The 26206-nt window shown below is 39.9% G+C and overlaps 1 protein-coding gene across 3 annotated transcripts; it reads left to right on the plus strand.

Annotated features, from left to right (window-relative positions):
- Window positions 1-5894: 5894 nt before the first annotated feature.
- Window positions 5895-26206, plus strand: UGDH (UDP-glucose 6-dehydrogenase). 3 transcript variants are annotated; one of them, XM_034771713.1, is made up of 13 exons: window positions 5895-6253; window positions 6844-6952; window positions 8362-8530; window positions 11143-11244; window positions 12801-13001; window positions 13101-13298; window positions 13716-13863; window positions 15469-15563; window positions 19132-19262; window positions 20069-20202; window positions 21392-21483; window positions 21567-21677; window positions 25056-26206. In XM_034771713.1, exons 3-13 carry the CDS (start codon window positions 8369-8371, stop codon window positions 25164-25166), a joined length of 1485 nt encoding a protein of 494 aa, XP_034627604.1. In that variant the 5' UTR covers window positions 5895-6253; window positions 6844-6952; window positions 8362-8368; the 3' UTR covers window positions 25167-26206. The 3 variants fall into 3 exon arrangements, with proteins under 3 accessions (XP_034627604.1, XP_034627603.1, XP_034627605.1); XM_034771712.1 differs by lacking the exon at window positions 6844-6952 and having other exon boundaries at window positions 5897-6253; XM_034771714.1 differs by lacking the exons at window positions 5895-6253; window positions 6844-6952; window positions 8362-8530 and adding an exon at window positions 10726-10852.

Raw genomic sequence — 26206 nt, forward strand, 5'->3', positions numbered from 1 at the left:
TGAAAAAAAAGTGAAAAAGATGAAAAAATACAAATAAAATAAAGAAAAAGACATTATTTCAATTCCTGTGCACATACAGAGGGAATATGAATTATAATTAATTTCTCTACACCTCTGATCATTTATTAATATGTCAAATCTTTTATTTACTGCAAAAATAAATAATATTTTAGCGAGATTATTTTTCAATTTGTGACACAGGCCAAGATGACCCACTCCACAATTCTGATATGCAATAACTCAGCCACAATGAAAAACATCCGCCAGCGGCAAGAGCTACAATGCTAGTGACACCTAACTCCAATATACATCAAGATTGCATAGCTGGAAATTCATGTAGAGCGGAGATATCGCGAGCTGATACATGTCAAACGGTCATTTTAACACACGTTACAGGTAGATAGTTAAGAATTGAGCGAATACTATGGAAAATTGTGTTTCTTGGTGCCAAAGAATAAAGAATAATGTCTTTCAGCATTATAAATCCAAAATGTGAGTATCTTTAAGGCTGTATAATGATGAACTTTTCTTCATTATAACTGGTTCACATGTAATAAATAAGGTCCTTAAAAGAAAAGTAACAGCGTTAACGCATAATAGACTACGAAAGTGATGATGTCACACTCCAAGCGGATAACCGTGAGGAAGGGGATTACTTTCCAAAGAACCGGTGTTGGGTTATAACGTCAAAAAAGGTAATTTTGTTTCAGTGTAAACGCTGAAACTAACTATTTTAATAAGTAAGTGAGTATATGTTACTAATCATTGAACCTTTAAGCAATGAAAAGGCGTCTTGGGATGGCTGCAATGTGGTTTAAATTGCCAACCATGTGGTGGGTGTGTCAGCCATCCTTAACGCTATAATGCTTACAGTCGGGAGCACAGTACATAACAATATTCAAATGCCCTATGGCAGAAAGAGGAAAAATAAAACCCTCAGGAGATGAGTATCATAAATGAAAGGCTGAGAAGGAAAGGGACCAAGCAAAACAGCAGGGATCCTTCCTGAAATGTCTTCTCTTTAATCCAAATAAAGATGGAAGCAGTTCGCAGCATCTAGATGAAGGAATTTTACTTGGAGAGGAGGTTAGCTCACATCCGCATGGAAGCAGTTTGGAAACTCAAGATGATGGAAACTTACTTCTAGATGAAGGCAGCTCACAGCATCAGAATGATATGGAAGTGGAGAAAATTTATTCACCTTCAGAGAGACATGCAGAAATTGAAGTAAATGAAGTAGAAGGAAGAAAGGATGAGGAAGTTACAAACAAGTTTCAGTATGGGGACCCAGCTTCCTGGCCCAGATGTGATAACAGTGTGCGGCAAATTCTTGTGGAACATGGATCCGAATAAGTTCATGAATTTCCCTTCCCTAAGGATGGAAATAAAAGAAAATTCTCTGCTCAGGATTACAAGAGAAACTTATTAATGGGGAAGAAATTAATCAAAACTGGTTATAATATTCAGTGTTGAAGGACTCTGTGTTTTGCTTTTGCTGCAAGTTGTTTAGAAATCAAGCAATTGGTACAAAAACAACAAGGAGTCTGGTGGCACCTTAAAGACTAACAGATTTATTTCGGCATAAGCTTTCGTGAGTAAAAACCTCACTTCTTCGGATGCATAGAGTGAAAGCTACAGATCTACATAGCTTTCACTCTATGCATCCGAAGAAGTGAGGTTTTTACACACGAAAGCTTATGCCCAAATAAATCTGTTAGTCTTTAAGGTGCCACCAGACTCCTTGTTGTTTTTGTAGATACAGACTAACACGGCTATCCCCTGATACTTGAAGCAATTGGTACATCACTTACTGAAAATGGTTCGAAGGACTGGAAAAACATATCTTCAATTCTCTCTTCACATGAAAGAAGTACAGAACATTTGTAATGATTTCAGAATTGGAAAGAACTTGAATTATGATTGGAAAAAGGAAAAACTATTGATGAAGAAAATGTATGTGTGATCAAGGAAAAAGAAGAATATTGGCAACAAATATTAGAGCATCTGATTGCTTTAGTGAGAGTTCTCGGTGGGCAAAATTTAGCATTCCACGGCCACGGTAGAAATGAAAGATTATACACTACAGATAATGGAAACTTTTTAAAATTTGTTGAATACCTAGCTTTGTTTGATCCAGTCATGAAGGAGCATCTATGTAAAATAACTGATCATGAAACACGGGTTCATTACTTAGGAAAAAATATGCAGAATGAACTGATTCAAATCCTAGCAAATGCCATTAAAAAGAAAATTGTAGAAGCTGCCCATTCTGCAAAATACTTTCAATAATACTGGACTGTACACCAGATGTGAGTCATGTTGAACAAATGATGATGATCATTCGTTTGTGGATATGGAAAAGTCTGCAGATGACAACAATGTTGAAGTGCTCATAAAGGAACATTTTTTGGGTTTCGTACCGCTGAAGAAGACGACTGGAGCATTTATGAAACTATTCTACAAGAACTTGAAACAATGTCATTATCTGTTGAAAACTTACATAGCCAAGGCTATGATAATGGGAGTAATATGAAGGGTAAAGACAATGGTGTGCAAAGGAGAATGATGGAAATCAATCCTAGGGCCCCTTTTTTTTTTCATTCCTTGCAGTGCGCATTTTCTGAATTTGGTTGTCAGTGATGCTGCTAGATGCTGTTTGGAGGCAAGCAGTTTCTTTGACCTGGTGCAACGTGTTTATGTGTTTTTCTCAGGATCAACACACCGTTGGGAGATTCTGACTCACCATGTGAATTCTATAACTGTGAAACCACTTAGTCAGACAAGATGGGAGAATCTCATTGATGCTTTGAGGCCTCTTCACTATGAACTTCAAAACATTTATGATGCCCTAACTGACATTTCTGATGATACTACCTTTACTGGATCATCTGGCAATATGGCACGTTCAGATGCAGAAGCTCTTGCAAATGGCCTTTTCAAGTTCAAATTTGTGACTTCACTCATTTTGTGGTATAATATCCTTTTCAAGATTAACCTCACTTGTAAGCAGCTTCAGGAAAGAACCTGAACATACATTCTGCTAATCAAAAACTGCAGCAAACTAAAAATATTCTGGAGGAATTCAGATGTGATGAAGGGTTCGAAGAACACTGGTAGATTCTCTCGAACTTGTTGAAGAAATAGACTTTCTGACAGAATTTGAACCAGAGCCAGTTCGCATTTGGCAGCAGTTTTAGTATGAAGGACGAGACACTCCCATTCAGAACCCAAAACAAAGGTTCAAAGTGAATTTCTACTTTGCAGTCCTTGGTACTGCTATTCACTCGGTTGACGAAAGATTTCGACAGATGCAGCAGCTATAGTCAGCATTTGGCTTTCTATATGATATCCACAGCTTGCAAAAGAAAACAGCAAAACAGATAAGAGAATTTCATATAAAATTGGAGCTGGCATTGACTCATGAAAATTCAAAAGACATTGATGCCACAGATTTGTGTAGTGAGCTTCAGGCTTTTTCAAGACGATTTAAGAAATATTCCACTCCTGAAGAAGTACTGAAGTTTGTTTGTGAAAATAAATGCAGTTTTCCAAACATTTTTACAGCTCTACACATTCTTTTAACTTTGCCAATTTCTGTAGCTAGTGGGGAACGTAGCTTCTCAAAGTTAAAATCAATAAAAACATATCTGCGTTCAACAATGGTGCAAGAGAGACTTGTAGGACTTGCCACAATGTCAATAGAGCATGAAATAGCTGGAAAACTGGATCTAAAAGAACTAGTGACTGAATTTTCAAAACTTAAAGCAAGAAAAGTCATGTTTTAACAGCACAGAGTGTTTTTTATTTGGAGTGTTTTGTAAATACAGGTTAAAGTTAATTGAAAAGTTTTCTTATTTCTTTCTGTATTGGATGTGGTGGTAATAGCAGTTAAAGCAGGATAGCGTAATGGATGATTTTGGATTTGTAATAATAAAAATTATAATTAACATTTTTAATGCATTTTCATTTGAAATCAGACTGAAATACCACCTAGCTGTCGTGTACAAATCTATTCTGAAAATTTCGTGTCTCTATTTTATCTTATTTCAGAAACATTGGTTGGACAGACGGATGGATGGACAAACCAAATAATTAAGCCTCTGTTTAAAAAAAATGATTAAAATACATTAAAAGGAAAAAAGGGGCAAAATGTTTCCCAGTTTACCAAAAACCTCAGCCTAGATCTGCCTTGGGGTTTGGGGGTGGGGGCGCCAATTGCATGGTTCTCCTAGGGCACCAGTTGCTGGCAGTTAGTCTAACAAACAAAAAGTGTTAGATCATAGATTCCTCTAGATCTAGATTCCATACCAGACAACCAAGTGCTATCACACTTGTAGTGAAAATTGGCACTTATGTGGGCCAAACTGAGTGCAACTCACAGCATTTCATCAATGGGTATGTTTATGTGTGTGAGAGAGGAGCTCATTGATAGAAATTAAAGACATGAATGTTATGCACTAAATTCTGAAGGAGGCTAGCCACAGGGTCATTCTTATCTCTTGTGGGAGTTCCCTAATTTAGGTTCTGCTCCTGGGAAAGTTTGGCCTCCCTCATTCACAAACCTCCCCTACTGGTCAACAGTTTTCATTGTTCCAAAGCAGCCTGAAAGTGGGAGATGAGGGTTTTCAGAGGGAGAGAGAGTGCTGTGGAGGGCTTTTACTCCTGGGGTGGATATCTCAAACAGGCCTTTCTCAACTGGGATTGAGTGCAGAGTGTGACCTGTGTTACTAAACGGACTGGGTCCTTCCTTGGGAACTGCAACCTAGAGGTCACCCACATGTGCATGCTGAAGCCAGGTTTGGGGCTGATGGGATGGGGCACAGTCTTTTAAGCCAGTGGCTCTTAACTTTTTCAGACTAGTTTACCTCTTTCAGGAATCTAATTTATTTTATGTATCCCAAGTTTCACTTCACTTACAAACTACTTGCTTACAAAATCAGACTTAAAAATACAAGTGTCACAGCAAAATCCTACTGAAAAATTGCTTACTTTCTAATTGTTACCATATAATTATAAATCAATTGGAATAGCAATACTGTACTTACATTTCAGTGTATAGTATATAGAGCTGTATAAACAAGTCACTGTATGAAATTTTAATTTGTACTGTCTTTTTATGTAGCCTATTGTAAAACTAGGCAAGGCTAGGTCTACACTACCCGCCTGAATCGGCGGGTAGAAATCGATCTCTCAGGGATCGAATTATCGCGTCTCGTCGGGACGCGACAATCGATCCCCGAATGGACGCGCTTACTCCACCAGTGGAGGTAGGAGTAAGCGCCGTCGACGGGGAGCCACGGAGGTCGATTTTGCCGCCGTCCTCACAGCGGGGCAAGTTGGCTCAGATATGTTGAATTCAGCTATGCTATTCGCGTAGCTGAATTTGCGTATCTTAAATCGACCCCCCCCCGTAGTGAAGACTTGCCCCAAATATCTAGATGAGTCGATGTAGCTCCTAGAAGACCTCAGCCTACCCCCAATGGTACATGTACCCCTGATTGAGAGCCACTGTTTTAAGCAGCAATTGGAAGGGTTTTTGCCCACCATGGCTATTCGGACCCAGGCAGCCCAGAAAGGCCAACCTCACAGAGGCCACCGCTTCAAAGCGCCCCGCAGTGGTTTCCCTGGGCCCTGAGAGGGGCTATCTGGGAGCTGCTCAAACCATCAAGACTAAAATCCGCTTGCAGCCACCGCTGACTCCAGCCGCCTGTGAGCGCTGGTGAGCCAGCCCGAGAGGCAGGGAGCGGGCCCAGCACAGAGGCCTGTGTGTCTCAGGGAGCTGAGGCGAGGACTCGGCAGAGGGGACAGGCCCCGCTGCAGCGCGGGCGGCGGGAGGCGGAGCTGCTGGCCCAAGGCCGCCGGGGAAGCGGAGCAGAGAGAGGGAGCGCGCAGGTCACCTCCTGCCCCTCTCCCCGCCAGCCAGCTGGGCCCGGGGATCCTGCCGCTCCTCGCCCACCGCCCCAGCCGGTGCTGAGCTGTCCGGCCGGCATTCGCTGGCTGCGGGTGGGCGGGACACGGGGGAGAGACCCCAGGCTCTCGCCCGCCCCAGCCTGGGTGCGGCTCAGCCCGGTCCCCTCCCCCGGGAAGAGACGCTTTAAATAGCGGCTCGAGCCTGGCTGCTGCCTGGCCAGGCGCTTCTTCCCGTCCCGCCACCAGCCCTCGCTCCGGCTGCATCTTCATCTCCCGCTCGGAGGGACTCGGAGCGCCGGGATCCCTGGCCGCAGGGACTGGAGCGGCCCGCAGCGTTCGCGCTGTATGTATCCGTATCCCCTGCCTGGTAGGGGCGGGATTTTCCTCCCTCTTCCTCCTCCTGCCCTCCGAGCCCCAGCGCGCTCGAGATCGTCTTCCTTCGCTCCCTGAAGTGCTGGGTTCTTCCCATATAGCTTGGGTCATCTCACACAGCAGGACAAAGGGCTGGGTAGGGACCCGTCCTGCCTTGGCCCCGGGGAGCATGGATTAGAGGGGCTCTCTCTGATTTCCGTGTAGGTTACTGTGCCGTTGGTGGTGGTTTTCCTGACCTTTAAATTCCACGGATCAGAAGCACACAGTGAACTTCCACCCAGGTCTGGGGCATTGCCGGAGTCTTGCTTTGTCCAACTCTTTCAAGGACTGTTGCATTTCTTTAAAAGCTTTCGTAATATCCGTTCTCTACAAGGCTGCCCACAAAAATGTGAAGTGTTAGTATCCTGCTGGCTGGTGACTGTTGAGTCTAAATCTGTTATGCTGTTTCTTTTTTTAAATCTTTTTCTATAACCACATTTGCTCTTCTGTTGTTGAAATTTTACATGCCTAGAACATAGCCCTTGCTCACCTTAAAGACTGAAGTCCTCTTTCTGTTCACAGATGATATACTAGCACTCACTGCAAGCTTTCCACATGCTGTCCTAGAAGAAAGTGTAGTGCTAAGGCCCATTCAGTGATCTCGCTACTGAGATGGCTAAGAAGGGTGCCGGTTAGCATTCACCTTATTGTAACATTTCACGTTTTTGTAGGGGTGGGGTACCCTTGTCTAGAATGCACACTACCAAAAGTGATGTAATAGTTGTTAAAATAATTAGTGATTGATAGAAGCCTCTTTTGTCAGCAGTGAGCCAAGTTTAGTTAAAAAGGAAATAGTGTATTCTCATTAATAATGTACTAAGAATTCTTGCCTCTCTAGAGCCAATTTATTGTATATACAGTAATACTTCAGTATATATTTTGGGGAGCGGGAGGAAAGAGGAAGGCAATCTCTACTGCTGTAGTAAAAGTAATGTGATGACCTGGAAAATGACTGATAGCTACCTCCGGTAAGATTTAGGAATTGTAGAGCACAATGGGAAATAGAGCTAAATCATGTCATGATTACAGTGATCCTAAAATACTGAGACAACATGATCCAATATAATTGTGTAGTTTTAAGGGCTCAACGTTGGCTCCTATGAAAATCAGTGGCAAAACACCTACACATTTAAATGGGAGAAGGATCAGGGTCTATTGTTCATTGTGTTCAAAGAAAGGTGTGATAGATACGCTTTAGAAATTTCTAAAATGAATAAATTAATGAGTTGTGGAAGAAAAGGCTAATTGTGAGAAATTTCACATCAAAGTTAATATAAGCTATATCAATGTTATTTCTAAAATTAATTTTGATAACTAGACTTAGTTGCATGCTATGTCACTGTTCAGCATGGTTGATTTGATAGCTGTATTTTGGTGTATATATTTTAAAAACTTTGTAAGCATTTATCATTTCCATGGTCCAGTCATTGAAGTGGCTGAGCACTATCTAGTCCCAAAGACTTCAATGAGAGGTTGCTCAGTTCCAGACAGAATAGGAACTCTGGTGATTAATTTTGAGAATTGTTACTGTTTGGTTAGCAGTGAGTGGTTTATCATGATTTGTCACTGTTGAAACTAACTAAAATTAAAATTAGACTGTGAAGTAAAACTATTATTAAAAGGGTAGACTCAATTTACACTTTAGACCATACAATATTAGTTTTTCTATTAAACAGGAATGATCTTTATGTTTGTCATATTTTTAGTTCCTCTTTTAAGATGGCTATGGAAAATATGTTAGCATTTTTCTAATGATCTATGTATGTCTCATTTCAAAAATGCTAGCAGAATTTCCCTAGCTAGTATAACTAGGGTTTAAGTCTTTCTGGACACAAGAGACTAACTAGCTAATTTCAATGGCTGCTCAATTGGGATGCTCTTTTTATGATTATACTAATTATGTAAGGAAATGTTTCTGATAGTCTCCTGTTATGCTACCATAGTCAATCAGTGGCTTTTACTGTTTGAATTACTGTACAATGACCATGCCTCTCTTTTTTTTAATCTCTCTCTTTCCCCCTCTGTCCCCTTCTCCACTAGAGCCACCATGTTTGAAATTAAGAAAATCTGCTGTATTGGTGCAGGCTATGTTGGTGGGCCAACATGTAGTGTCATTGCACATATGTGCCCTAAAATCAAAGTTACAGTTGTTGACGTTAATGAAGCTAGAATCAATGCCTGGAACTCTGATACACTTCCAATTTATGAGGTAAACTTGTGTTTATTATAGCATTTCTGTCTTTAATATAAAGCATTTGCCTCTGCTCATACAGTCCCTCCACTCCACCCTCCCCGGCTCTCTTTGACTCCTAATGGCTGTTCTAGGAACATCAAAACTACATGCCTCATTCAAAAATAATGTTCCTTCAACAACTACACATTAAGCATGTGCTGTAAACAAGGGTTTGAAATGACCACTGGCCTCCATGAACTTAGTGCTGTCAGATGCTGGAGCGTGTTTCAGAGGTGACTTACTTAGGCCTTGTGCATCCTGGTCAGGAAAAAATATTTACTGTATCCAGTAAATCATACAAAATCATGGTTCTTTTTGGGCCCTGTGTACACTACACTCTTATAGCTGAGTCAGCAGACCGAGTTATGACAAAGTTTTTCGTTTGTTACAACACAGTTCCAATATGTAATGTGGATGGCAATCTGTGTCCCAGAGGGATGCTTTGGACCACTGTTGTTAGGTCACATCCACATTACAAATTGTAACCAAGTTGTAAGTTAGGGGACAGCCAGCCATATTGCAGTTATGTCTCCTGACTCTGTAACTGTAATGCAGCTGAGCTCCTAGAAGGGAGAGAACAATTTTCCTGGCTGGTGGAGACAGGGCCTAATTGTGCTATTCACACCTGTGCAAACAGGCCATCAACATTTAAGGAGGCAGTGAAGAATTCACCACTTTCTCAGTACACCATTGCAAATGGTTGTGAAATGGTGAATCAAACTTTCACCTAGCATACAAGTGATTTAGCAACATACAGGAAAATGAGAAACCATTGTGGGGCTCATTCTGCCACTCTTAAAGTGAGTAGTACCTCACTACACAAGCAGTTTTGCTGATTTTTTGACTGGCATCAGGGTAGCAAAATCTGGTCCTATGCTAGTTGTTCACTGGAATCTGGTGTTCCTTAAAGTTAGGATTTTTGCTAGAGCTTTAGTCCTTCCTATAAGGAGTCAGCTTTTTTTAAACCTGAATGATACCCTGATGATCACCAGGGGTGCCAAGAGTTTTTTAACTCCTAACCAGTAACACGTCACATCTTTTTTTGTTTTTTGTTTTTTTAGTTATAAAATCATTTTTCAGTAAGCACATACATTAATTTCAGCGTCCGAGATCTGTTGATATGTAACATTATCATTGCTTTTTACACTGCAAAAGGATTTCCATTGTTTTGTATACAAATTACCATTTTTAGCACTTGATATTTTACAGTTTTTGCTCATTAAAGAGTAGCTCTCGTCACCCCCCCACTCTCCTGTGTTGTTATAAATAACAACATTGACATGAGATGTACTGACTCAGGGCTCAAGATGTACCTGCCCACACTTTTTCATGGAAAAAGCTAATGTTTTTGCTCAACCCTCAAAAGCAAGGAAAGTAGAATTTTGCAAGGCTGCCTTACATTGTTCTTTTGGCCATTATAAGAGATAAACTTGTTTCTTGTCTTCTGATGTTCCCTCTGATTTTTACCCTTGCTGTAATATCAAATACATGACAAAGTTGGTCTGTTGACCTTTGTTTAAAAAAATCAAAACCATAGCCTTTGCTCTTGTTTCCAGAGCTTGGTTAAAATTTAACGAATGGTAAAATGTATAGCATTCGGATTAGTGGGTAAGAATTGTGGAAAGAATTGAGTACAGATCTTAACATGGATGAGCAACTGTTTTGTTTTTTATTAAAACTTAAACTGTTTGAGCAAATTAAAACACAGCTAGTCTCTTCATACCAGAAGCACATCTGTTTCCCAGCAGGATATCTGTTGCTTACAAAGAATACCCCAAAATTTGTAAGAATGAGTTCAGACATTTGCAGTTTTTGATCCCCTGACACTTTGTGCTCCACTCCCTTCAACTATCATATAGGAAGATACAAGCTAATCCTTTGGTTTCTACATGAGCAGTCTTTGTACCTGAATCCCAGCAAAAATCACAGCTGGAATGTTAATGTTATTCATAATTGGGTTCTGGTGTTTGTTTGAAATGGCTCAGGTTCTGTGGTAATGATTTTCTACTTGAGTTAATTTTTTATTTCTGTTAGGTCAGATGTCTAGTAAACAGTGAGACAGCAAAAAATGTCTTTGTCTAGGTAAAGTGCAACTTCCCTCTCTTCCCCCAAACTGAACCTTTACCTTGACGCAGTTACTGAAAAAGGATCTTGTGTCATTCTTTTGATAGTACTTTTATAAGTAGGATTGGGTGAAATTCACAATTCTTTACTATTTTATTTAGAATAGTGGCTTTAGTTTCTGTCGAATAATTCAAACATTTTTTTATGAAGTCCTAATACATGGAGTTTGTTCAGGTATATGAATAACCAGAGGCCCCATGCAAGTGGGGGGAGGCACTGGGGAAGCATCCCAATGCTATGTTTCTGTGTAAGAGAGGGCTATAATTAGTTTGTACTCAGTATGATCCTCTGTGAATCCACACAAGTTTTATTTTCTGACAGATTTAAAATAACTTTTAATAAAGGTTAAATTAAAAAAAAATTGAAAATAGAATCTTTGTTGTACTGTGTGCTGCCCGTTTGAATATACTGTTATCTGTTTTAACGACATTTTGACTATTAAATACTTGCCTCTCTCTCTCTAGCCAGGGCTAAAAGAAGTGGTAGAGTCCTGCCGAGGAAAGAATCTCTTCTTTTCCACCAGTATTGATGATGCCATTAGAGAGGCTGATTTGGTATTTATTTCTGTAAGTCGTTTCTTTTGCACTTTGATATTTATTATGGTTATTATATTGCTGTGCTCAAATGTGTGGCGGGGGGGTGAGGGAGTTCAATTTTTTTTTTTTACATGTCCTTTATTTTGTTTGAAGAGGTGATGTAGTTTCAGGAAGCATAACCGACTTGTGCTGCACTGTGTGGGTTTTACCAGGCAGGTATGCTTAGCTTGCAGTGAGGATGATAAAACTCTTAAATCTTCTTCCTTTGCTATTATTTATCTCTCTCTGTCTGAACAGCACCCAACAAACTTTTGGACTCTCTATATACAAATAATAAGCTTGTTACTTTACATAGCTGAGTATTTTCTGAAGACACAATACAAAATAAGCCCACAGTTTTGTAACTAGTGTGGACTTCTATTTGTAGCATTCCACTGAAGTTGATGGGACTCGTGCAGAAATAAGAGTCCATTAGCAGGTTTCATTGCAGGATTGGCAATGAAAATTGTATAATACTTATCTGGATATAAAGAGTCTTTAATTTTTTTTTCAGTACTTTTTAAAATTCAGTTAATTAGTGGAGAGGAGAAGACTGCAGCATTTTTGTTTGTTTGTTTTTAGATAGTCTCCTATAGTTTTTAATATTTCCACTCTCTTGAAACACTAGGAAACAGGTCCTATTAAACACAACACTTGTGGCATTTTGCAGTGTCAAAAGTCATGTACGTAGTTCCATATCCAAAGAACTACATAATAAGCTCTGGGGCTGCAGAGCATTTATTGTTCTATTCTTCAGGTACTTTACAGAGAGCTGTGATATTGGGAAGAGCTCTTGTTAATAAGCTTTCCTCCGTCCCCTGGGAGAATCTTCTGCATGAATCAGTAAAGTCTAATATTAATGCTATGAAATCACTGAGCCTGTAGATTGCCAGCTGAGTTCCTGTCCCTGGCTGGTAAAACATGCTGTGTTGTGTTTTAATTTCAATATTCTTGCCTTCAGCTTGTAACGAGAAGGACCCTCTATGTTCAGTTAAGTGAAATATTGCCCTACATTGACACTCCCCCCCACCCTACTCAAGTACAGCAATTTTCAGGAGCTCTGTGGCTGGTCTGCGCTTAGCTTTTCCAGTCAGATGGTTTTGGGGGGGGTAGCCTCCCTACTATTAGCATCAGAGGAATCCCTCAGAGTAAAGGGAAATAAGGGGGAATTGAATCTTTGCATGTATTGTAGCTTGAGTTGGGGAGAAGACTAGAAATAGCTCTTTGTGTGTATGGGGAAGCAATTTTGAATAAAGATTAGACTCTGCTGAAGCCTGCAGAGATGCTATGAATAATGTCCCTTGTGTAAATCCTATTTGATGATGAACAGAGCTTACTGATATTTTTTTACAACTTAGAGTGAGTAATTGATATGTCTGCTAGCTGTTTGTTGATCTGGCAGCCAGTTACTGGCTGAATCAGTAAAACAGAAACTTTCCTGTCCTTGGAGCGTAATCTCATGTATGCAGGAGTTCCAGTATCTTCAGACTTGTGAAAATTTTGTAAAGACTGTAATAACTTTTTCCTTCCCATGAATTTGTAACTAGGTTAACACCCCAACAAAGACATATGGGATGGGAAAAGGCCGGGCAGCTGATCTGAAGTACATTGAAGCATGTGCTAGGCGGATTGTACAGAATTCAAATGGTTATAAGATTGTCACCGAGAAAAGCACAGTCCCAGTACGTGCAGCAGAGAGTATTCGTCGGATATTTGATGCCAATACAAAACCTAATTTGAATTTGCAGGTAAATATTTAGAAGTTGCGGACTAAAGTGTCCCCTCCTCTCCCCCTTTCCCCCAATTCCTTGTTTTACTTCAAACTTTATTTTCCTGTCTGTTTGCAGGTGTTGTCTAACCCAGAATTCCTAGCAGAAGGAACAGCTATCAAGGACCTAAAGAACCCAGACAGAGTGCTGATTGGTGGAGATGAGACTCCAGAGGGACAGAAGGCAGTCCGTGCGCTATGTGCTGTGTATGAGCACTGGGTTCCCAAAGAAAAAATCCTCACAACCAATACTTGGTCATCTGAGCTTTCCAAACTGGTTTGTATCAGTTATGGTGCTATGTCAATCAACAAATTAAATACAAAATATCAGCACTGATATTGGTAAGAATAATCCTCCAAAAGCCGTAGCAACTAGTTATCTGAATGCTTATAAGAGATTCCAGTGCTGCATATCAAAATTGTTTGTTCACAACTTAATAATAGGCTTTTCTATATCAGAAAATACCTTATCCCAAATCAATTCTATTTTGGTAATGAAATCATACATATTGGAAACAGCAGAAAATGGTAACGTCAACCAAAAAGCAAATCTAGTGTACACATTGAAGTAATCCCCCTTTTTTTTTATCTGTACCACACACAAAAAAACCAAACCACACCTCTCCATTGGCTTACAGACATCTTATTTACAGAAGGGAAAACCACCTCTGTGGTGTTTGTGTTTTATTTACAGGCAGCTAATGCTTTCCTTGCCCAGAGAATCAGCAGCATTAACTCAATCAGTGCTCTGTGTGAAGCTACAGGAGCTGATGTTGAAGAGGTAGCAAGAGCCATTGGAATGGACCAAAGAATAGGAAATAAGTTTCTGAAGGCCAGTGTTGGTAAATGAAGAATCTTTTTCTCTTTTTAGACTTGATAGGAGAACTGTCTCTATCCAGCACAATAGCTCAACTGGAAACATTTAAAAATAAGCACTGGTATTCTGAAGTGACTGTTCAATGCACAACAGCTTACAAAAGACCTACTGTCCTGCTATGGTTGATGTAGTGTTTTTTGGTGTTTAATGAAAGAGATTGAGGATTCAGATAATCCTCTTTAGAGTCTCACACTTCCAGTTGGCATGGACTAGCTAGAACACTGAGCATCCATCAGGGAAGAGAGGTTACAATTTCATCCCTCTAGAGCATTCCCTACTGGCTGGTTGATGGGTAGCTTTCTAGTCACTACATAGTCTGTCCACACTCTAGTCAGCAGAGTGAATTCAGTTATCCAGACTTTGGTATTGCAGACTGAGATCTGATATGGAAAGCTATCAGTATGCAAATTCTACAGATCCAGTCTGACTGGCCACATATCCTGAGACTCTGTCTTGGGGACAAGAAACTTTGTGGAGCATGTCCATTAGCTGGGTCAGTGGGAAAAGATGCAACCCTATTCACATGGCTACATCTCCATACTAAAAGTATTTAATTTTTAAAATTACTTTACCAAATGTTGTCTTTTCTACCAATGTTTATAATAGAGGAATGGCAAAGTAGCAAAATCTGTTATCCAAATATACCCATTTTTCAGATACCTACCTCTCTGGCTTGGTAGAGGGGAGTCTGAGAGTTCTGGATCCTGCCACTCATTATCTTAACCCCTCATCAGCTTTTTTTTGTTCTTTGGCTCCTGACCATGATAGTGAGTGAGAATCCAGAACTCTTTTAAAACTAGTTTAAATCTAATCTGTGGGTAGTGGCCCTAAGGGGAAGAAGCAGCAGATCTCTTGAGGTCAGTGGCAAAACTGACAGGATTTTAGGTCCTATTAGCTGCTAAAGTAAATAGGATTGAAGAACAGGATTTGGAAGAATCCTAGGAGTTCAGTTAAAAAGACTGGCAGCCCATCCCTGGAAAACTATTCTTGATATTTTGATCAATAACTACCAAACCTGGGGAGTGCCATTTTAAAGTGTCTGTGTTGTGGAGGGGCATAGATTTACTCTTCTCCGCACCTGACTCCCACCCTTGGCCCTTGAGCCCCTATACCCATCTCCTCCTAGGAGCCTCAGCCCTGGAGGGAGCCCCTCTACCATACCCTCCCTACTAGTGAGCCTCACCCTCAGGTGATGGGACTGTCCCACTTCCCAGATGGTCCCTGGTGTTGAGAGGAGCCTCTGCGGTTTCGGCAGCCGGTAGATTGGGGCATGGCAGAGTGCATGCAGAGCTGGATCCAGATGCAGGCCACAGTGTGCTCCTAGTTGTGATACGTGCGGCTGCTAGTTTCAAGATCAATGCACACACGTGCACACAGCAAAAAAAATCTGTCAAATTGTGTCTCTTGACCAGCAACCAGCAAGAGTAGAGAAACTGGCCAGGCCTATCAAAAAGTGGCCTGCATCAGCTCCCCGGCGTATGCCAGACATAAAGTGATTCCAGTATTGCTAAGTACACTAATCTTTTACTGATGAAGACCATCTGTTGAGTAACCATTTCCTTTCTTTCAGGATTTGGTGGTAGCTGTTTTCAGAAGGATGTTCTGAATTTAGTGTATCTTTGTGAGGCTCTGAACTTGCCTGAAGTAGCTCGCTATTGGCAACAGGTATGAGTCCATCCACTAGCGTAAAACTTACTCAAACAGGGCATGTCACTGTTACCTCTGTAATGAGCCAGTAATTCTTTGGCTTGCAACTTTTCAGCATTGTCTGTGGCAAATTATCGTTTATCCTTCAGTGTGATTGGAACTGAAAATAAAATATACCCTTAATTATAGAGGTAATAAATATTTATTAATAAGTACTTTGTATAGCACCTTCTACCCGAGGTTATTAGAATGCTTTACAAATGTAATAAATGAGAATTCAACACCCCTTCAGGGTGGGCATTACTAACCCTATATTAGACGGAGGGTGTAAATTCAAAGTGTGATTTCAGGCAGACCCATCCAGGCTAGCTTTAAGTGTGCTACCATGGCTAAGAATAGCAGTGATGATGTGGTGGTTTAGAGTAACCCATGGTTCTGGGTGGGCTTGTACAGCCTGCACTGCCGCAGAAACACTGCTATTTTTAGCCATAGTGGCACAAGTAAAGCTAGTGTGGGTATGTCTAGTGGAACTGCAGTCACACCTCAGATTAGTGTAGTTGTAACCCCTCTGTGCCTTAGGGTAAATGACTTGTCCAGCACAACATAGGAAGTTATAGAGCTGGGAACAGAACCCTGGTCTCCTGACTCCATGCCTGTTGTTTAACCACAATCTATCCTCCTTGTCTCAGTCCAGCATTAATGAAGGCAACTTATTTTAATACACTTCCAAATAACTCTAAAGTTTTTATAGAAAACCCACCAGAACCCATGTGCTGATTCCAACACTTTGCTGCTGATAACATTGTAAAGACCCTCACTAGCCAATTACTTGATTAAGCAAAAGACTAACGTATGGGCTGTCAGGTATCCATGTGGATAGTGCATTATATTATCATGTGAGCAAAGAGTTTCTAGCTCAGCTACTATTTGTGTGTGTGGTTGCTACAGAACATCATAGGTAAAGAAGGCATTGTCTTATCATTATCCTGAGTACGAGAAACTGCAGGAGTTAACCACGTTAGCTGGATGATTTTAAGATGAGGAATAGCAATGAAATGGTTGGTTTCAGAATAGCAGCCGTGTAGTCTGTAGCCGCAAAAAGAACAGGAGTCCTTGTGGTACCTTAGAGACTAACAAATTTATTTGAGCATAAGCTTTCGTGGTCTAAAACCCACTTCATCGGATGCGTGCAATGGAAAATACAGTAGATTTATTTTTATATATATATATATAATATTATACTGAGCACATGAAGCAATGGGTGTTACCATACACACTATAACGAGAGTGATCTGTTAAGGTGAGCTATTACCAGCAGGAGAGAGAGAGAACTTTTTGTAGTGGTAATAAAAATGGCCATTTCCAGCAGTTGACAAGAAGGTGTGAGGAGCAGTAGGGGGTGGAAAATAAACATGGGGAAATAGTTTTACTTTGTGTAATGAAATGGTCAACGCTCACCTGGGGCTTCAATTAACATTAAGTTGAGAAGAAAGGGACAAATTTACACTTATTGTTTTAGCCTGTCTGGCTCTAAGATCAAGACAAAACAATCCGGTTTCAGTGTGGCAAGTCTGACAAAGATGGAATAAAAACTTAAAAAAAAAAAATTTAGAGTTGCATTGGTGCAAAATAAAGGTGTTACTTTAAACTGGTCTGAACCTTCATGTGGACACTCTTATTTTGGTTTAAGGGCTGATCTACAAACTTTTTGTATGGCTTTAAATATATCTGTTTTAGAAACCGATGTAGGCCTGGTCTACACTAAAAAGATAGGTCAACCCAGGGGGGCATGAAAATCTGCAGCCCGGAGGAGCATAGTTAAGCTGACCTAACCCTTGGGGTAGACAGCACTGGGTCAACATAAAACTTCTTCCATTGACCTAACTACCGCCTCTTGGGAAGGGTGGATTACGTATTCCAATGGGAGCGTTTCATGTGTAGACAAGCCCATAGTGAGTGGAAGCCCCCTAGTGTGGTTGCATGCAGCTATACGAATAAAAGGTGTGGTTTATCTCGGTTTAACTTAAATTGATTAGGGACAGGTTTAAGCTACACCAAAATAAACTGCTCTTAATTTAATTTGTGTCCGCATAGTTGCTTGCATTGGTTTAATTAAATTGGTTTAAATAAGCCATACAAGATTGTGTGTAGACAAGGCTTTAGATTCTGGAGGATACAGTGAAGTCTGTAGCGATAAGGCCCAGATGAAATCTTTGAAGGTATTTAGGCACTGAACTTCCATTGGGCCTAAAACATTAATCTTAAACCCTCCTCTTAAGTGCTTTTCTGCCACCTTGCCACCTTTTTTTTTCTTCCCCTGGGGCAAAGAGTGATTTACACACCACGTATAGAAAACCAAATCAGTGCAAGTGATATTTTACTATTAACATCTATTTTCTGAGCAACTTATACCTGATGTGGGCCATATGCCACTGTTCACATCACTTCTAAGTGTAGTTTTGTTTGTTGCAATGAGAATATGCTCACGTTCAGAGTCACAGGGAAGGTTATTGCCTACATTATCTGAGTTATGTATGCTTTTGACCAAACAATCTCTGGAGAACCTGGCTTTCTTACTTGGTCATTGGAGGCAAAGGTCCAAAAAAGACTAGGGATCAAGAGTTAAAATGTTGGGGGAAGGGGGAGAAAAACAGCACCTCTAATATGGAGGTAGAGAGTAACCTACATATTGCCTCAAAGTCTTTCTCAAAGAGAAGTATTTTTATCATTAAAGTGCATCACTACCACTTACATCCATGCCAGTCTTTGTGCATTGACATGTTACAGTATGCACTAAACGGGTACTAAAACTGCCTGACTGTTGTGTAAAATAGATGTACTACATAATATATATACACAAACCTAGAGGGAAGTGAAGTTTTTGCTGTAGTCTGTTGGCATAATGCCCTTATTTTCTAAGCTCATTTACTCCCTGAAAGGTACCACAATGCTCACTCCTATTGTTGTTGCTTTCCATGTCTTGGCCTAAAATAGTGAGCTGTGTGTGTGTGTGTGTGTGTGTGTGTGTGTGTGTGTGGCGGGGGGGTGGGGTGGGAAATGGGGTTTGGTGTTGGTTAAACTACATTGCACAGAAAGAAAAAGTAAAATGGATTATAAAAATGAAATCAACCCTTAAGATCTGGGGAAAGCTTCCACACAATGGAGCAACACCTAAAGTTGGGACAAAATTTTCCAAGATCCTTTCTTAAGCAAATGTTCACTGGATGTTTTACTAATGAGGACAGCAGAATTTGGTTCTTGGTAGCTTCTGAATGTTAAATCAATTGAAAACATCCACTGACTTCAATGGGATCAGGATTAAGACTGCTGTTACTGTTTTCTGTTACTGTGATTAAAAAAAGCTGGATCAGTCCTTCAGTTACTCATATTTTTCTTATTAAAAATAGAAATTGCAACCATGTTAATATTTAAAACGTGTACATCTGCCTAAGTTCAGTTTTAACTAAGTGCTTTTATCAGGAGCAGAGGCTTAGCAGTGGCACTCTTTTCCCCAGTAACTATTAACACTGCATTTCTTTGGTCAAGTGTAACCTCATTCATACCACCATATTCTGCATAATTTCAGGTGATAGACATGAATGATTACCAGAGAAGGAGATTTGCTTCTCGTATTATTGACAGCTTGTTTAACACGGTCACTGACAAGAAGATTGCTATTCTAGGATTTGCATTCAAAAAGGATACAGGAGATACAAGGTGACAAAATACATGAAACTAATTAATGCTGTCATCAGGCATGCTGGAATGACTTATCTAATGTTGCACTCCATCTACACAGCTAAAACAACTGTGTAGATGGGTAAGAGGATCAAATAGATGCCCCTCAATTTGTTTTGGCTGAAATGGGGGGCGGGGAGGGGAGGGGGCCAGTGGTGACTGCTGCCCGGGGCGGCTGATCTTGCCGGCGACCTCTCCAGTTGCTGGCCGCAGAGCCAGCTGCTTGGGCAGCTCTGGGGTCAACCACGCTGGCCCCTGCAGAAGTCACGGAGGTTGCGGAAAGTCACGGAATCCATGACAGACATGGAGCCCTACTCGTAATTACTCAGAACCATAATGCAGGAGGTTTCTGCTGCGTCACCCTAAACTCAGATGCTAGAGTTCTGTATTCACAGGCAGGGAATCTGTAACCCTGTTACACCCCCATTGAGTGTGGTTTTTGGCCCCATTCAGACTAATTGGCCAAATTGCACATTAAATTGTGACTGAACCAGATTATAGTAATAGATTTAAATATTTTTTTAAACACCGTAAATGAGGGCTTCTTTCTTTGGTGGCTGGGACTAAAATTTTGTTTTTAATGCTTTAAGCTACTCTCTTCTATTTTTATGTTTTTACTGATGATTTACTTTCCTGGGGCCATGTGTTATCACTGGAATTACATTCAGTAATTTCAGTTTGAAAGCTTTGGTACTGCTCATTTCTGAGTATTTGTTCATGTTGTTCTAAATAAATCTAAATGTTTGTCTGAAGACTTCCATTAACTGGCTGACTTATTTTCTTAGAGAGTCTTCCAGTATTTACATCAGCAAGTATTTAATGGATGAAGGAGCAAAACTCCATATATATGACCCTAAAGTACCAAGGGAACAGATCATCCTGGATCTCTCACACCCAGGTGTCTCAGAAGATGACCAAGGTGAGGGAATTTTGCTTATCATAAATTCTATCTTTCTGCTGTGTCACCAGGCAGAATCCATCCAGTGCTCTTGAAATTGCTTTCAGCGTGGCAGAGATGGATGCTCAGTTAAATTATTAAATCAGGAGTTTGCCTCAGTTAAAAAGGCTCACTGTCAAGTTGGTTTTTTAACTTAATTCTTCATAGCCTCTAAAATGCTTGCATTTGTGAAAGTTACTTCTGTGCAAGTCTGTCCCCTTTGACACATTAATTTTAAAGCTGTGTAAAGAGTGTCTCCTTCAATTCAAAAAGAAGGTGGGAAAGGGGAGGGAGGGAGGAAGGAGACTACTGTCATTTGACCAGCTCCTTCTCCCCTTCCAGGTTCCTACCTGGTACATGTTCAGTCTTGTGCCTGGCTAGTCTAGAGAAGAACTCATTATAATTTTCTGGAAGCTAATTCCATGGGCTCTTGGGGCTTGTAGTAAATCGCATCCACACTAGGAACACTTTGCTACTATATTATACTGGTATAGCTATACCAACAAAATGCTTCTAGTGCAGACTTGGTCTAAGTCTGTAATGCCCTAATTCTAGAATGCCCTAACAGAAAATAAATAAAAATAAAGAGAGGAGTGGAGGCACACAGAGACCCTGGTATTGAGTACAAGAGGAAATGGGGGGCACACAGAGACCGTGGCATGAAGGAGGGGAGGATGGTACACAGGGAGCTTATGAAGGAATTCATGGAGCCCCTGGTATGTGCAGTGCGCTTGGCCAACAGAAGCCATGTAGTGTGTATGCAGTATTAAATAGTAAATGTGCATGGAGTGTTTGAAAAGCACTGTGCTGCTATTATCACTACTCAATATTGATTATTTTACAATGAGCTCGATCCATGTCTGGATCTAAGTATTGGACAATTACTTCTAATTCCTTAGTGAATTTGCAACAAAACTTTCAAACTTAAGTGCCTAACCTAGGCATTCAAGTAAGTGCCCTGACCTTACAGAGATGTTGTATACCCACTGCTGCTTTTGTCTTCAGAGGCTCTAGGACCTTTAGATAAGGGGGAAATGTTCAGGTGTTGTTGACATTGAAAGTTTGTGTTTGAGTAGGGCTAGCAGGGAAATTTTCCTATCAGGGAGTACACATCAGAATGCTGCCAGGAAATGGGGAAGCATAATGCTTCATTTTCCTTTTTTTGTTACAGTGTCTCGTCTGGTCACTATTAGTAAAGATCCATATGAAGCCTGTGAGGGCGCTCATGCCCTGGTTATCTGCACTGAGTGGGACATGTTTAAGGTAAAAAAAATTTTTTTTTTCCCCCTGTTTTTTAAAGGTAAGAGGAATTCTGACACTTATGCAAATTCTGTGGGTCTTTACAGGAACTGGATTATGAGCGCATTCACAAAAAAATGCTGAAACCAGCTTTCATCTTTGATGGTAGGAGAGTTCTTGATGATCTTCATAATGAGCTACAAGTCATAGGCTTCCAGGTAACTAACTGTTTTTCCTTTTGGAGAAGTATGGTCGAATCACAAGAATCTAGTATGTGAGTTTAATACCTTGCTTTAGAGTTAACCTGTAAAGGTCCTTTTATTAAGCCCATCACTGATTACACTTGTCCTACAATACAGCTCTGGTTGTAAACTGATATTGCTTTAAAATCCAAGCCACATCAGGCTGTTCCATCAACATTCAGTAACACAGACAAATTAGTTTACTAGACATAGGCTTTGTCTACACTAGGACTTTTGTCAGCAAAACTTTTGTCAGTCGGGTGTGAAAAAACACCCTCCAGGCAACACCCCCCACCCCCCTGACCAACATACGTTTCATTGACAAATGTGCCAGTGAGGACAGTGCTATGTCAGCAGTAGACGCTTTCCTGGTGTCATGGTTTCCGCCGCTCATTGGGGGTGGTTTAATTACCACACAGGAGACTTTACAGCAGTGGTATAGATGTACAGCTGTAAGGCCCCTAGTGCAGACATGGCCATAGCTGGTATTCTAGCAGCATCAGAATGATGAATATTAAAATTTGACAGGTTTCAGAGTGGTGGCGGTGTTAGTCTGTATCAGCAAAAAGAACAAGGAGTACTTGTGGCACCTTAAAGACTAACAAATTTATTTGAGCATAAGCTTTTGTGGGTTAAAACCCACTTCATCGGATGCATGCAATGGAGAATACAGTAGGAAGATAAACTTATGCTCAAATAAATTTGTTAGTTTCTAAGGTAACATAAGTACTCCTCATTCTTTTTATTAAAATTTGAGTGAATGATCTCCTGACACAAGTATTTCATCACTTCAAGGCTCAGTTAAATTCTGAATAAAACATAGAAACCAAATTAGACAAGCGTTTATAGTGGAATGTTTCCTTTAGTAAATGCTGAAGTGCAAAATTATCCATCATTGAGGTCTTTATCTAGCACATTGCTATTTGGTCCACTTTATCATGTGGCTTGGAGAATCAACCATTGTTTCTGTGTGCCCAGCTGTAGTAGTTGGCTTTCTAAGATAAGCAACAGATAAGCTCTTGTTCAAGAGGGGAAGATACACCTCTAATTAGTCAATGTTTGGGTCTCTAATCTAGTCCACTCTTGAGCAGAATTATTTGGGCCTAATTCTCCTCTTACACCAGTGTAGATTGGGATCATTTATATTGAAGTCTATGGAATTAAATGGGTGTAAGTGAGAGGCAAATCAGGCTCACCATGTGGAAATGACGATGCCTGGTTTTTGGATACACAAGTTTCCTGATTAGTTTGTTTGGCTAGTTATAACAAGTTGGAAACTCTTAGCCTTGCTGAGTTGCATTGGTTTTTTTGTTTTGTTTTGTTTAAAAGCCAAGCACCATTATTCATGTGTTTACAATAGGTCTGTCAAGCGATTTAAAAAAAAAAAATTGTGAGTAATCGCATTGTTAAACAATAATGGAATACCATTTAAATATTTTTGGATGTTTTCTACATTTTCAAATATATTGATTTCAATTAGAAAACAGAATACAAAGTGTACAGTGCTCACTTCATTTATTTTTGATGACAAATATTTGCACTGTAAAAAACAAAAGAAAGTATTTTTCAATTCACCTCATACAAGTACTGTAGTGCAATCTCTTTATCATGAAAGTTGAACTTACAAATGTAGAATTATGTACATTGTTTTGTTTTTCAATGTAAAACTTTAGCACCTACAAGTCCACTCAGTCCTGCTTCAGCCAATCGCTCAGACAAACATCCTTGGTTACAATTTGCAGGAGATAATGCTGCCCGCTTCTTGTTTACAATGTCACCTGAAAGTGAGAACAGGCATTTGCATGGCGCTGTTGTAAATATCTTGCGACGCTGGTTACATGCCAGATGCGCTAAAGATTCATATGTCCCTTCATCTTCAATCACCATTCCATAGGACATGCATCCATGCTGATGATGGGTTCTGCTCGATAACGAGCCAAAACAAAGCAGACCGATGCATGTTCATTTTCATCATCTGAATCAGATGCCACTAGCAGAAAGTTGATTTTCTTTTTTGGTGGTTCAGGTTCTGTAGTTTCTGCATCTGAACATTGCTCTTTTAAGATTTCTGAAAGCACACTCCACACCTCATCCCTCTCAGATTTCTGAAGGCACTTCTGATTCTTAAACCTTGGGTTGAGTGCTGTGGCTATTTTTAGAAATCTCACATTGGTACCTTCTTTGTGTTTTGTCAAATCTGCAGTGAAAGTGTTCTTAAAATGAATATGTGCTGGGTCATCATCCGAGACTCCTATAACATGAAATATATGGTAAAAAGCGGGTAAAACAGAGCAGGAGACATCCAGTTCTCCCTCAAGGAGTTCAGTCACAAATTTAATTAATGCATTATTTTTTAATGAGCATCATCAGCATGGAAGCATATCCTCTGGAATGGTGTCCAAAGCATGAAGGGGCATACGAATGTTTAGCATATCTGGCACATAAATACCTTGCAATGCTGGCTACAAAAGTGCCATGCGAACTCCTGTTCTCACTTTCAGGTGACATTCTAAATAAGAGGCAGGCAGCAGCATCTCCTGTAAATGTAAACAAACTTGTTTGTCTTCGTGATTGGCTGAACAAGAAGTAGGACTGAGTGGACTTGTAGGCTCTAAAGTCTTATGTTGTTGGTTTTTTTGAGAGCAGTTATGTAACAAAAAAATCTGTATTTGTAAGTTGCACTTTCATGATAGAGATTGCACTATATTAATTGTATGAGGTAATTGAAAAATCCTATTTCTTCTATAATTTTTACAGTGCAAATATTTGTAATAAAAATAATATAAAGTGAGCACTGTGCACTTTGTATTCTGTGTTGTAATAAAAATCAATATCTTTGAAAATGTAGAAAAACATCCAAACATATAAATTTCAATTGGTATTCTATTGTTTAACAGTGCGATTAATCGTGATTAATTTTTTTTTAGTTAATCAAGTGAGTTAACTGCGATTAATTGACAGCCCTAGTTTTAAATTAAGATTTGAAATAAATTTTAGAAACTCTTAAGCACCTACTTCATGTTCCTCCTGTAGGCAGTCTCATTGAAGTCAATGAACATTCACTTGCCTAGCATTAAGCACATACCTAAATATTTCCAGGATTGAGGCGTCTCTTTACTGTAACAATTCTTAAAGGGATTGTTTTGCATGTGGAAAGTGAGAGATCAGTTTAAGTAGACAAACTTCTTTTTTGAATTAGAAATACAACCACTTAATGTGGCTTTTATCCACTGAATGTATATAACAAGTTTAGGCAAAGCCCCCAAGTTTACTGGTTCATAGATTCCTCACAGGCTGATAAGATTCTTTTTGCACAAGCTTTACATAGTATATAAATTTTCTTTCCTCTTCCAGATTGAAACAATTGGGAAGAAAGTGTCCGCAAAAAGAATTCCTTTTGCTCCTTCATGTGAAATTCCAAAGTTCAGCCTGCAAGACCCACCTGTCAAAAAACCCAGAGTATAAGTTTTACTAGGTACTGAAGTATCACAATGGACCAGTGTGAATTTTTTTTAAAGATATTGTTCTTAAATTGTAAAACAATTTTACATTAGAAATGGTAGCCGTGTACCTGGTACATGTGAACCCAAATTTTCTAATCTCTCTCTCTTTGAAATATTGTAATTTTTTTTTTTTCAGTTATTGAAGACTGTACAGGCCTGACTGTTTTAGTAATCAATTTTTTATGAACATTTACTTCAGACTGCGAACTTCTGTTTTTAGAAATATTCACAAGCTGCACTTTAAATTTTATAAACAACAGAAAGGCCAAAAGTAATTAACAGAATTGTTCTTGCTTTGATCCAGGAATATGTGGTGCTCAGTAATGTCATTGGCGTTGCTGAAGATTTTAATTTGACTCTGGGGTAATTTTGTTGTCTTAGATGCCTGATCTAACTCATGTGAAAATCAGTGGAAAGATTCTAATTGACTTTAATCAGAATTGGATTGAGCCATTAAATAGAATATTGATCTGGTTTTAACAATGAGATCCTGATTGGGACCTCTGGGCACTGATGCAATATAAATGTTTAGTAATGTGTCAGGGAGCTAGGTCCATGTCTGCCATTAATTTGGTGATAGTTCTGCAGTGGGTTTGCAATGACAGTCTGACCTACCAGCTATGTCCTTAATAATTCCTTGGTCTTGGCTCTATTATACATACCGTATAGCATCTGTTGTCGGTTGTAAATTATGGATTTAATTAGACTTTTGGGGCCAAATTTCTCCTCTGTTTCAGTGTTGCCACCCTACTGTCTTAAACAGAGAGAAGCATTTGGCTCTCCTGCTTTCTCCTCTTGCTCAGCACTGAGTAAAATAAATGTTTCCGTCCAAGATGATGGATACTCAGTGGTCCTTTTCTCCCCTTCCTGCAACCATATGCGAGCTGGAAACAGATGTTCTTTCCACTGAATCTGCAAGAATTTACCCATGACTCTTCATAAAGTAGTCAGCTTGCTACCTCACTTTGATTACCAGGAATAAGTCTTGTTTGTTTTGATATT

The sequence above is a fragment of the Trachemys scripta genome, chromosome 5, assembly GCF_013100865.1.
Source record: "Trachemys scripta elegans isolate TJP31775 chromosome 5, CAS_Tse_1.0, whole genome shotgun sequence".
NCBI lineage: Eukaryota > Metazoa > Chordata > Testudines > Emydidae > Trachemys > Trachemys scripta.